This window comes from Talpa europaea (genome assembly GCF_964194135.1).
Source record: "Talpa europaea genome assembly, chromosome: 2".
NCBI lineage: Eukaryota > Metazoa > Chordata > Mammalia > Eulipotyphla > Talpidae > Talpa > Talpa europaea.
In genome coordinates, this window is record NC_140068.1 from 61,797,585 (window position 1) to 61,811,401 (window position 13,817).

The 13,817-nt window shown below is 34.5% G+C and overlaps 1 protein-coding gene across 3 annotated transcripts in view; it reads left to right on the forward strand.

The window, feature by feature from the left end:
- The window catches only part of UBE3D (ubiquitin protein ligase E3D), a gene marked incomplete at its 5' end in the record, with an annotated part of 63,018 nt that overhangs the window by 13,608 nt on the left and 35,593 nt on the right, over positions 1 to 13,817 (forward strand). For 2 of the 3 annotated variants that reach the window (XM_084228549.1, XM_084228550.1), the window contains 2 exons: positions 5,965 to 6,133; positions 10,591 to 10,660. In XM_084228549.1, the coding sequence (XP_084084675.1) occupies positions 5,965 to 6,133; positions 10,591 to 10,660 (239 nt within the window). Of the gene's footprint in view, positions 1 to 5,964; positions 6,197 to 10,590; positions 10,661 to 13,817 lie in introns of all 3 variants that reach the window. The other variant, XM_084228548.1, reaches the window with a different exon arrangement.

The window sequence follows — 13,817 nt, forward strand, 5'->3', positions numbered from 1 at the left end:
CAAACTGACTTTTCAAACATAAGTCTTTTGATTTCCAGTCAATTTGAGAAGTGTCCTGAGGACTCTGAGCCAGCAGAGTTAGTAGTCAGCCCAGCAGCTCATGAGAGCATTGAAACTCTAGAAGCAAACAAGCATATGGACTTTGTGGAAACAAGAAATATAAGAATATCCAACCAGTTGATTGACCCATAGGATAGACCAGCAATAATTGTAGTCTTAAAAGTAGCTACCTCTGTGAATATGGTCACTTTTCTATAAAAGAGAACAAAGAATCAATAAAAAGAGTAAGGCACAATTTGGAATGTTAGTACTATTGTACAACTTTGGAATAAAATAATTATACTCTTATGAGGCTAATCATACTCTGTACCTAATGGTAATAAAATACAAAGCTAGTTTCATAGCCTATCTGTTGGATAATGTCAGCTGAATTTATCTCAATTCCAGAAGCCATATGTTAAGCTTTAGATATTTGATGTAATATTTAATGTCTACTTAGTTATCACCCAATGTGTAAAAACTCCATGTTATTAATTTTGTTATTGTTAGTGATTAATGGTTGATTTTACACAGTAAGGGTCATTTCATTTTCTTGTCTATATCTTTAAAATTTAAATAAACATCATCAATCAGTAGCATTTAATTTTTAAGTTACTTTCCCCAAAATTGTGTGCTCTATGATACATTAAAAGTAAATAGCAAATTTTAATTTATTACAAATAAGCGTTGATGCTCATCATAGAATAATAAGCTGAGAGAAAATTTAAGGAATCATTTCCCTCTTATTCTCAGCTTCAGCAGGTTTTTTACTTACAAACTACCTTAAAAAAAAAGGTATCTATTTTATTTCAAAGTTCTCTTGGGAAGCAGAACATATCAAAGTTTCAGGTTTTTTGCTAGATATACTTTCAGTAGGTCTGTGATTAAAATACATCTTTTGTTCTTAAAGGTTTTATGTTTTTTTAAGACATCAGAATAATTTCTTTCTGCTGTAAAAACACTTTTATCTTTGCAGTGACTTGTGAATTAGGTACTTTCTTGCTTCTGATGTCTTTTGTAGGTAGTTACGGGATATATTGTAGCTTTTACTCACATGATATGGAGTCAAGTTTGAAATACCATATTTTGAGCTGCTGTGCATCAAATCTCCCAAGCTCTTTAAATCTTGATGTGAGTTTACTTCTGTGATCATGTATGAGATTTTGACATTGCTGCCTTTTGTACTGTGTTGAGGATCTTTTCATTGACACTACATGCAAAATATCAAGAGGAGCCTGTTTTGGCCTAACTGCCACTCTAAACAGGCGTTTTTGTTTGCCTTCTTTGCAAAAAATTCAAATCTAACCTATCACTTAAAATTCTATAATGCTTCCCACCTACTTGTGGAACCAAGTCCCTGAACCTTAGCTTGGCATTGAACACCCCACACAGTGTCACCTTTCTACTCTCCCAGGCTCCTTTACTGATGATGTGCATTCCAGGGAAGGAAATCTATCCCAAGGGAAAGAGTTTAGCTTTGGTGCCAAGAGGACCTGGGTTAAAATCCTGGCTTCCATTCATCACCTCTGGTTCTGAACTTGTGCAGTCAGTTTATTCCACATTTCTGAGCCTACCTTTCCTCTTCTGAAACAGGGGAGTGGTAATTCTTTTTTTTTTTTTTTTTTTTTTTTAATTTTTTTAATTTTTTTTTTATTTTTATTTTTATTTTTTTTTTTTTATAGAGGCATGTTTTTCTTTCTTTCTTTATTTGTTTGTTTGTTTGTTTTTGTTTATACATGCACTGGGTACAGTCAGAAGCGCGGGAGGGTGAGAGAATTCACCAGAGCCAGAGCGGGGAGCAGAGCAGGCAGAAGGACCAAAGTACACTGCTGAGGGGAGCAGCGGGCGGCAGGAGAGGTCTGCGCGCCATGTGGGACCCTCCTCCGGTGGCCGGGGAGCAGCCGGGGAACGAACCGGCGCTGCAGAGGCCGCGGGCAGCTTCGCAACCCAGCGCTCAACCGGTGGAGTGGTAATTCTTATCTGACAAAATTGTGAACATTAAATGGAACAAGGTGTGTGTAGTGCCCACCTGAATTCTTCTGAAGTTCAAGTAAACATACAGACTCACAACACCATCACGCACCACATTTGTTGCCAGCTGACCAGCAGAGCAGCATCAGGGGTTCCTCAGCAGGGGCCTTGCAGTTCAAGCAGTTGGAACAAGTAACAGCTCACACACCCATTTGAGGACTCTTGTCTCTCCATATGGTTTCAGGTACAAAGCACAAGATGTCCATGAGGCATGTACAGGAGCTACCCTTAGAAGAAGCTTGATGCCCTAAGCATTCATTAACTTTAGGAACAATTCTTTGGCTGAGTTGCTAGAGTTCCCCACAAGAGACTGCATTCAGGGAAATCCAAAGTGTAGCGTCCTCATCAGATATTTACAGCTCATTTATACTTCTTCCAGTCCAGATGCAATTTACCAATCAGGGATCATTTTTTTATCATAAGCAATGTTGCCTAGCAATATAATTTGATGCCTACTATCTACCTGGTTTCCAAGGTAACAGAGCTAGGTGGTTAAACCAAAGGTCAGATTCTCAAGCAGCAAGGGAAAAGGTTTGTTAACCCTTTCATCTCAGGAAGCAGCAGATTCAAGCAGGGACCACACACATCATAGTTATCAAATTACTCCAGTTCATATTTTAATAAATACTAACTTTAATAAATATTTAAGAGCTTACAGTGTGAACCAGGAACTAAGCCAAGCACTGAGAATATGTGGTAAGTTAGAAGAGATGGTGCTTATCTTCATTTTTATTCCTCCACTTGTTATGCCTTAATTCCTTTCATTTCCTGAAGAATTCCTTCCTATTTATCCTTCCATGGACAACTCAAGGAAGATGTTGTCTGTTCTCTGAAGTCCATGTGTGCTCTGCTAGTACTTTGCATTGCCCTGAATTAATGGACTGGTTTTGGGAATCCCTGTATATAATATGCAGATTTTGTGTGCATGTAGGAATAGATATTTGCAAAAAATGGTTAAAGCTTTCATTAAATTTTCAAATGAGTCTGTGCCATCTCCTTCTTCCTAGGTTCCCCCCAAATCTTTTATAAGCATTTATTATATTATGATTTTGTTACATGTTTACAGGTTTCTATTTTCTACTAGAACATGAGTAACTTGAGAATAGGGACTGTATATATTAACATTTTATATCAGTTGAGTGCCCAATTCATAGATTTTTGGAAAATATACACTTGAAAGAATCACTTCTTAATATTTTTAACGGACTTAGTAACTTGAATGATGCTAGTGGTGTAGCATTTTCTAATTTGAAAGGGAAAGTCCTTTCTTGCATTAAGTGAAATCAGAGTTTTTGTTCCTTGCTTTGTCCTCTGAAGTTATGTATTAAATGTCTGCACCCTTCCTGATGTTAACTGCCTTTTTATGAAACTCACAGTTGATTGGGGAATCAGAAAAATGCTTAACATTGGGAATCATTAAAATTGATTATTCACATCTTAAATCTTTTAATTTAAAACATGTAAATAAACATTAATTTACTAGTGTTTTATTGTGAGACCAACATCTTTGTGTGTGTGTGTGTGTGTGTATGATGAAAAAATGTTTTAGTGCTAATATTAAATTTTTTTATTTAGGTAATATTATTTTCCAATGTTGTTTTTGTTTTAGAGGTGTAGGATCTCCCCCCTTCAGGTGTTCTTACCACACCACACCCACCATCAGGGCACCCATAGTCTTCAATCATAATTGATTGTCCTCCTTTTCCTTCCCCACCCCAGTCTCAGCTTTACAGTCAGGTTTGTTGGTTTTGTTATTGGTTAGATCTGACCATTTGTTTTGCTTCTTTATATTCCACACATAAGTGACACCTTCTGGTATTTGTCTTTTGCCTTCTGACTTATTTCACTTGGAAGAATCCCTTCCAATTCCACACATATTGGTGCAAAAGGCAAGAATTTATCTGTTTTTTTTTCAAGATTGAGTAGTATTCCATTGTGTTCATCTTCCTGATCTGCCCATCTATTTTTGCGTACCAAGTTGTTTCTATAACTTGGCTATTGTAAATAGTGCTGCAATGAACACAGGAATGCATATATTCCTTTGAATTAGTGTTTAGATTCTTCAGGTAGTTACCTAGGAGTGGAACTTCTGGATCATATGGTGGATCCATTTTTAATATTTTGAGAAGCCTCCATTTTATTTTCCTTAGGGGCTGGACTAACTTACATTCCCACCAATGGTGTGCAAGGATTCCTTTTGCTCCACATTCTCCGAACATTTTTTTCCAAGACACTTTTTTCTTCTTGTTAAATATGAATCCACTTTTGTATAGCTTTTTTTTTTTTTTTTTTAAACTGAAGCCATCTTAAATACAGCATCTACATTTTATTGTTTGGGTTTCTTTAAAGTGCAACGAAAATTTAGACATTCTTGAAGTAACTGGATTGCAGAGTTCTCCTAGATTTTTACTTTTCCTCCCTCACCCTAGTGTGCTATAGTTATATCTCCAGGTATTTTCCAATAACTTATCATTTAAAATCTGTAGTTTTCAGAAGAATAGCAACTGATATTACTTTGGTTTACATACTATTTAATTAGATTACATAGCTAAGATAATATGTATAAGTGGCATAACAAAATTGTCTTTTGGATCAGTGATCAGAGTGGAGTTTAACTTTAAGCATTCACAGAACTGTGGGCCTTATGAGGACCATAAGTATATTTATTTCTCTGCTCAATTTTTCTAAGGATAAATTATTTCAAAAATTCATCGTCTTACACTATCTTCTTTTCCCTGTAGACTACTGATTCTCCTAATTTAGAGTAGAAAAGAAACCATGTTTGGCTTTTCTTCTGGTAAAGTCTCAGAAATGTATTGTCCAGAAAAGATAAAACCTTAAAAAAATTACTATATAAGAGCTATCTTTGCCATTTTGTAATTTTTTATAAATCTAAAATTACTCCAAAATGAAATTTATTAAAAAATAGTAATGGAAGAGCTCACCAAAGAAAGGATTGCATGACTTGAAATTGAAGAAGAGTAAGCCAAATTAAAAGCCAATCACTGGAAAAAATATTTGCTTGCATAATAAAAGAGCCAATATTTTTCATGTAGAATCTACTTGTGCAAATTATTAAGAAGATACCGATACCTCATTGGAAAGGAGATATTGATCATCATTCACTGGAGAAACACAGCATTCAATAAATAAAAAAGCAGTTCAATCTTACCAGTTATTAAAGAATTGCTGATTAAAGCAGAATTGAGACCATTTTAGCCATTACATGGGAAAAATGATAGTATTCAATTCTGAGGAAGACAGGTGGAAGATTATAGATTGCTATAGCTTATTCTGGAAAGCAGATTTCTAATATTGATACTGGGTTTTAATATACACATCATTTGTACACTTAGAAGATTTTTCTCCCCAGCAGATAATCAGATATGTACCCAAATCTTCTAGTAGGAGTGTTCTTTATAGTCTTATTGATAATGACAAACTTGAAAAATATCTAACTGTAAGGGAATGATCTATCTAGACAGTTTTGGCAGGCCTATGGGTATTATGATCATGATTAAGAATTATAACTCAACTAAATAAAAACAACGACAGTTAGATATAGTTAGTGTTTATTTTCTGATCTCAGACTATGTATATGTGTACATATACATATGTATACATATATCCCAGACTTTAGGTATATGTGTACATCTTGGAAGGATGGCAAAGAAATTTATTGACATGTCAGAAGTAGTTACTTGTTCTTGGCTAGTGAGGAAAGGTTGACTTGTTTTCTTAATATCTCTGCATTTTCAAAACTGCCTATAGTAAGTAAATATTGCTTTTATAATGGGGAAAAGTTAATATTGCAAGCAACGTGGTTAATGAGTTTCCTCTTTCATGCTGATTTCCATTTTGTTCTGTAAAATATTGTTTCTTCTTTTCCACTAGGAAGCTCCTTAGGGTGCTCCCACTGCCGAGTGAGAACTGGGGAGCTCTAGTTGGAGAATGGTGCTGTCATCCTGATCCCTTTGCTAATAAACCACTTCATCCACAAGAGAATGATTGTTTTATTGGAGACTCTTTCTTCTTGGTGAATTTAAGAAGTGATTTGTGGCAGCCAAACCCTGAATTAACCCCAGTGGAGAAGCACTGTCTTTCTTCAGAGAACCATTTTAAATTGGTAAATTATCTTTTCAAAATAAATGCCGATATAGTGGTTGTCTTAGAAACTGGTTTCTCCATTCTTTTAATTCAGGGCACGTTACACAACTGTTCTAAAGGCTGAAATCCATTATTTTCAACTGCCTCTATTCTCCAGCTCTGCTCTATTAATACAGGAAGAGAATATGGCCTTAAACCAAAACAGCCACAAGGGCTGGAGGAAGTAGGGAGAGATTTCTTAATGCGTAGAATTGGGAGTGTTACCATTTTACAAAGCCAAAATGCTCTACTCTCTTGTTTTTAGTACAGTATTCCATAATCTGTATGCATTTTATTTCTAATCAAATTCAGAGTGTCCTCTTGCTCCAGGATACCCTGGAGCACAGATAAGCCTCAATATTTTACTGTCTGTCCTTGGTCTACACTTGCTGGTGTCATAAAAGCAGATGCCATCAAGGAAAAAGGAAACGGAGGCGGCCAAGCGTGGAAATAAAGCTCATGCCACAGGCTCTAAGTTGGTGCTTTGACAACGTGAGGTCAGGTGGCTGTTGCTATAAAAGTTGCTTTAGAGAGAAGGCAATTTCCTCTCACTGCAGAGAACAAGTGGTTTACCTTATTTTAAAAGGAAATCAATGACATTGACTTGACTCTTGTGAGAAATCATTCCCTTGATGACAAGTCAATGCAGATGTGATTTAAAAAATAAAGAAAATCGTTGCCAGAGAATCCTCATTTTAACATATGATTATTGGTAGGAACAAAAGTATTGTGTATTAAATTTCACTTAGAGTTCATTTAATTGTTTTAATGGGACCTGAGCCATTTCAGGATATAGATAAAAGTTGGGCAGCTCTTTAGGTTGTAAGTTAATTATAGAAGTATTTTCTATCTTGATGGAGATGAAGGAAGTTCATCAAATGTCAGTTAAGTTGTAAGTTAAAATTATTTAAGTGACTCATCTCTCACCATAAATACAAATTCCTTTTCCTAAATTTGGCTCATTATAATGCCATAAATGTCTATATTTTTAAAAGATAAATGATAAGTTATTACATGTATGTAATAACTAAATTTTAACCTGTTATATACAAATGATATTTTAATTTAAATTTATACACTAGTATTTTACTTTTTTATGCCTTTTATTTTTATGATTAAATTGTGGTTTGAAAAATATTTGGAAGGTTTGAATGAGAGAGGAGTGGAGAAAAATGAAAGAAACCACAAGTTTTCCTTTTTAAACTGCACATGAACTTCATATAAATGTGGAAATATATTCACATTTATTTCTTTGCTAGTTATATAATGCCATTGACAGGAATTTCTCTTAATTGTTAATAACCGTCCTATGTATTAAAGGGAGACCCTTCATATTTAAACTTTATGGTTTTTAGTATGAAGGTGACTATGAGAAATTACTGTTGTGACCAGCTGTGGTTGATAAGATGTTTTCAAGTTAGCCTAGGTGAAAGTCTTGCTTTAATTGCAGATTGGAGCCATTGAAAGAGTATGCCTGCGACCAAAATAGTAACATAAATTTGGAGGGGCTGCTTAAACAGTGCTCTCAGGGCTCCTATGGGAACAAATCTGCTCTGTGCTATTGTAAACCTATTTCTCATATCACCCAGTCTAGCCATCTAGCAAGGTTTTGAAATGTCATACAGTGACACAGCATCCTAATGGTATCTCGTGGGAAACATTTTTTTGGCAAGACAATATCAAGAGTCTTTAGAAACTGAAACAACACAAAGGAAAATAAAACTGTGGACAGGAGGCTAATCCACCTCTGAGCAGCAGTGCCATCTCTCAGATATATTGATTTAATTAGTCCACAACAATGTCTTTCTTTGATGATTGCTCTGTAGCGTTCTCACACTGCTAGGCTGATTCATTGCACAACTTGCTTTATTATTTCTTTTAAGCACAGGTCAAGCAAAATACATTACAAAGCAGAGTTTCTCTTAAAACAAAATTAGAGGTGTTATATTTTAATTTAAAAGATCTGATTTAAAAAACAAAGTCCAACACCTATTATTTCCCTTCAATACTCCTTGAGTGTACAGTATATTATTTACGTTCCTGTTAATGAGATAGTCTGTATCTTTGGTTTTCTAGCGATAACTGCTGTCGATTTCCTTTTTCTTGCATTTATTTGTCACCTCGTTGTATTTAGTATAGAATGATAAAGATGACACCTTAATCTTTTATAAGAGTCATAATATTATTACAGACTTTGTTGCATTTGAAACTTTATTCTACTTTTTTTTCTTTACATTTTAAAAAGACAGGTTTATTAGGAAAAGGAGAGAGAAGTAGAGGCAGCTGCATAGTCACAGGTAGACAGGAGAGCTGTTAAATATATTTTAGTTTTTCAAGAACAGATGAAATTGAACTTTGATTATGTTAAGGTGGGCATGGATGACTATCTGTATTCTTTCCTGGGGTATTTAGCAATAATTTATTGATTTTGGTAATTTATTTGTGTTGTTAAATCTATAAGGGTGTCTTTTTTATGTTCTCAGAAAAATGTGTAGTTGAATTTTGTAAACATTCACAAATGTAAGAAGAAATGTTCTATAAACATCTGTAAACAAGTCTTGATTCATGGAATGTGCTTCCTCTGTCCTTTTATGATTATTATTTTTTATTGTTATTATTATTATTATTATTTTGCTCAAGTGCTTTAAAGTAAGTCCCAGGTATTATTTCTTTTCATCTTTGTAAGTTTCAGTTTATACATATATACAAACGACCTCAGTGTTGTTTTCACCAATGACAAAGTTGACAATTACTAGTTGATGATAATATACCATGCCATTATAGAGATTTTACCAGCTGTTTTAAAGGTCTCTTTTATTGTTTTTTTAAATCAAAATCCATTGTTTTAGGTAATTGGCTTTTTACTGGTGTGACTTGAAAAATTATGACTACCCATGTCTTGAAAATGTTGAAAATTATTTTAAAAACACAGCCAAAAAAAAAAAATCCTCTTTTCCTGCTTTACTAGTAGACACATCAAAATGCACTGTATGAACAATTATAAATGAAATAGATAGCAGTGCACCTGATAAAAAATTTGTTTTGAGTAGAAATAGCTTCTCAATCACTGCTACTCCAGTATCCTATATTAGTTATTAGTAAAGCCCTTTGTTTTGGGTAAGATTTAATGAGGATAGTCCCATTTAACTAGTACAAAACAGGATCCTTTTAAGAGTCTTTAAAGACAACTGGGAGCCATAGAGATTGACTTTGCCATAAGAGACTATGAAACTACCAAAACACCAGACTTTACAATTGAGTTCCCCTAGGTTCTGACTTTTTTTTCCTGTAACCTTGACTAGATTTGCATCTACCTTGTGTCTATGTTTGTGACTTTTGACTTTTTTTTGATCTCTAAGAATCCCATGTTTTTACGTCAAAGTCTGAAACACACACACACACACACACACACACACGTATGCAGATACACCTCAGATAAGTTTCTTGAAGTAAGTACTTACCCTATGTTTGAAGCACATCCATTAGATTAATACATATGTTATCTCACATCATAAAGTCAGTTTTCCCTTACTTAGATCAGCCCTCTGCTTTGTAATTTCGCCACAGGAGTCACCCTAAGAGGCCAGAGTTGCAGAATTTCCTTATCCCTTCCCACTCTTACATGGCTTCTGCCTTATTGTAGTTTGTCTGGGTGAAAATATTGTATGACTTTTTAACAGAGGTACTTCTATGGATGTGGAAAAATGTATTCTTTTGTTTGCTTAATGGTTAGGGGAGTGCTAGCTACTTTATTCTCTATTCCAAATGATGAGTGTGGATTTCTGGAGTTTCAGAATGTTTTAAAGAATGTTTTGGGCATTTGTCCCAGACACTACCCATCTTTCCAGTTACAGTGCATATTTTAAATGGAAAAATAGAATTACATGAACAGGTTAGATATTTTTTACTTCCGAGAGGTGGTTATGAATTATAGATAACAAATTACACTGTATTAGACATCAAAATAATATGGTTGAAATTCCAATTCTGTTTTCTAGACATGAGTTGGGAAAAGTCATGTATCCTCTCTGCCTTTTTTGTTGTCAACCATCTGCCTATTTTGAATGATAAGTCTGTTTACAAGTGCTTTTTAGAAATGTATGGTGCTTCTTCAAATTATTTGACAATATTTAGGTTATCACAAAATGACTAATTTGGAAAAATATCAGTCTATTCATTATTCTATCTTTAAAAATAAAAAAAATGATCTCTGTGCATGTGAATTATGCATACTAGCTAAATGTATTCCCAGTATTTAGTAGAGGGCAAAATAAAATGTAAAGTTCAATGTATACTCTAGAGACTATGTTAAAATTATATATTCCTTTTAAGAAAAGCTGAATGACATTTAAATGACATTTTTCTGTTCTACAGAAACCAAAGGCAAATACCAAAGTAATTTGTAAGCGTTGCAAGGTAATGTTGGGAGAGAGCGTGTCATCAGGTAAGAATTTCATAATAAGAAAACAAAATGATTACTTTCTTTTTTTTTTAAAAAAAAAGGTGATTTTAAAGGAAATAGTGTATGAATAGAGATGTTTAATATATGTTGTAGAATTGATACTTTTGAAAATAGAAACCAACCAACATATCACCCAGTATGCCAAGAAGTTTATGTGCTTTGACCTTTATAGGCACACACATTGAGTTTTAACCATTGCGATATTGGATCATTTTCAATAAGCAATAATCTCTTTTGTAGATATAAGGCAATAATAAAATGTTTGTATCCGTAGCTGTCTTAAAAATGATTGGACCATTTTGTTTAATTGGATTTTGTAATAGTGAGGCTTTTTTTAAAAAAAAAAAAAGATTTATTTTACTTTTATTTATTTATTTATTTATTTATTTATTTATTTATTTATTTATACAAGCACTGGGTACAGTCAGAAGCGCGGGAGGGTGAGAGAATCCACCAGAGCCAGAGCAGGGAGCAGAGCAGGCAGAAGGACCAAAGCACACTGCTGAGAGGAGCAGCAGGCGGCAGGAGAGGTCTGCGCGCCATGTGGGACCCTCCCCCGGTGGCCAGGGAGCAGCCGGGGATCGAACCCCGCGCTTCAGAGGCTGCGGGCAGCTTCACAACCCAGCGCTCAACCGCTGCGCCAACGGGGAGTCCCCATGAGGCTTTTTTTTTAAATATTTTCTTCTCTTGACCAACTTATTCAATGCTGAATTCTAACATCATTGGGAAATAACTTACCCTTAGTTAAGATTGGACAATATAATCACAGCTTCTATATTAATGACCTTGTTTAGGGTAAATGCTTAGTGTTAATAATAGGGGAAAAAATCTATGTACTTGGAAAATATGAGAAAAACAAGATTCTAAATCTCAAAAAAATTGATTGGACCATTTTTTCTTAATACAACTCCTATTCAAAAGTATTGGTTGCCATAGATGATGGACAAGTTGCTTTTTTGGCACCCATCTCCCTAAGGGCTATATTTGGGGGCTGGAATAGGAGAGAATCTGTGAATTGGAAGAAAACACATTTTGAATTTTGTAATCTGTTTCCTGTTCTTTTCCTCATTAATGTTAATTATGCCTTAGATAAGTCTAAGTTATAATACTTTAAACCAGAGCAATGGAAGTCCTGATAAAATATGGTTTAGAAATGTCTACAAAGCTGTACATGCTGTGTTAGCTTTGTGGGTGATGAATAATTGCTTTTAATATAATTAATTAGAAGATATGATTTAAGTGAAACTATTGGTTTCAGGGAAGGCAGATGGTCGTATATTTTGTTTTTTAAACTATCAGAATCTTCTAAGTCACCACCTGCTCCGAATCAACAGCAAAGGCAGAGGAATGAGTAGTAGTAAAAGATGTCACCTTCAGTGTCATTTTGAAAAATGAATGCAAATCCTTTAAGCAACAACTTAGTATTTTAAGGCTTCTAGTGAATTAGGGTGAATTGATTTTAAAATTCTTTTCTCTCCTCCCTGAAACCCTGTTCAAATGTCAGTTAAGAAATAAAAGAGATGTCCTCACAGAGACAAGTAAAAATAGTGTGAAGATGATAGTGACGTACACAAGAGGTATAAACAAATTTTTTTGGTAGTTTTTGTAAAGCCGAGAGAGGCGTGGAAACACACTTAGAAGCTGGTGTATGCAAAAGAGTTTGGATAACTGAGCCAGTTCTGAAAGCTAAAAGACCTTGGATGAATGCCTTCATAATTTGGTAGGAAAAGATTGTCAACCCGCAATTCTATACACAGTCAAACCATCATTCAATTATAAAGACAATAAGTACATTTTTGAAAATACAGGGTCATAAAACATAAAGCTCGAAGGTATATTTTCCATAGGAATCTATCATAAGATACACAGACATTTCTCACTTCACAGCAGGAATACATTCTGAAAATGTAACTTTAGTAACTTTAGATGATTTTGTGGTTTGCAAACGTCATGGAGTGTACATACACAAATCTAGATCAGGTACAGCCTACTACACACCTAAGCTGTATGGTATAATCCACTGCTCCTTTGCTGCACATTTGTGCAGCATGCTACTATACTGAACATCAGGAGTTGTATCACAATGGTATTTGTGATTCTAATCATAACAAGCTAAAGAAAAAGTATGGGAAAAAACAGGATAAAAAATAGAAAATAGTATGTCTATTTAGGGCCCTTCCTATGCATGGAGCTTGCTGGACTAGGAGTTGCTCTGGGAGAGTCAGTGAGTGGTGAGTGAATGTGAAGGTCTAGGACATTACTGCACACTACTATAGGCTATAACATTGTACACTTACGGGACACTAAATTTATAAAAATATTATTCAACTATAAAAATATTATTCAACTATAAATTAAAGAAACTTAGCTCACTTTTTTATTTTATAAATTTTAGAATTTTTTAGACCTTTTTACTCTTGTAACACCTTAAAATATGCACATATAATTTAGCTGTATAAGAAACTTTTTTCTTTCATGTCATTCTATTAGCAATAATCGCGCCTCGGATAAACCTCATTGGCTACGATACTGCCACTGCGCAAAGCTCTTTCATGTCATTCTATAAGCATTTTAATATTTAAAAATAATTTTAAGCTCTTTACTTGAATTTTTTTTTTTTTTTTAAATGGGACCACTTGCCGGTGGCCGGGGACCGAACCGGTGATGTAGAGGCTGCGCAACCCAGCGCTTAACCGCTGCGCCACCACGGGAGGCCCACTTAAAAAAATTTTTTTGTTAAAAACTAAGACATAAACACACACATTAGCCTAGACTTACACAGGCTTAGGATCATCAATATCACTGTCTTCTTCCACATCTGAACCCACTGGCGGATCTTCAGGAGCAAAAGCTTGCATGGAATTTTACAGTTTTATAATTTTTAAAAAGTATAATTGAAAATAAAAACTCAGTGGTGGTTTTATAGCATAGGTACAACTTAAAGAAAGCATTAATGAACATTAATTCAGGTGGTCCAATCAATTCTAATTAAATGAACTTCTTGTGAGATAAATAAAAAGAAATCTACAACAGGACACATCAGAGTAAGACTGCAGAAAATTTAAGAAACATAAAGCCTTAAAACCATTCAAAGAAAAACAGGTCACTTTCAAAGGAACAATAATGACACTCTGTGCAC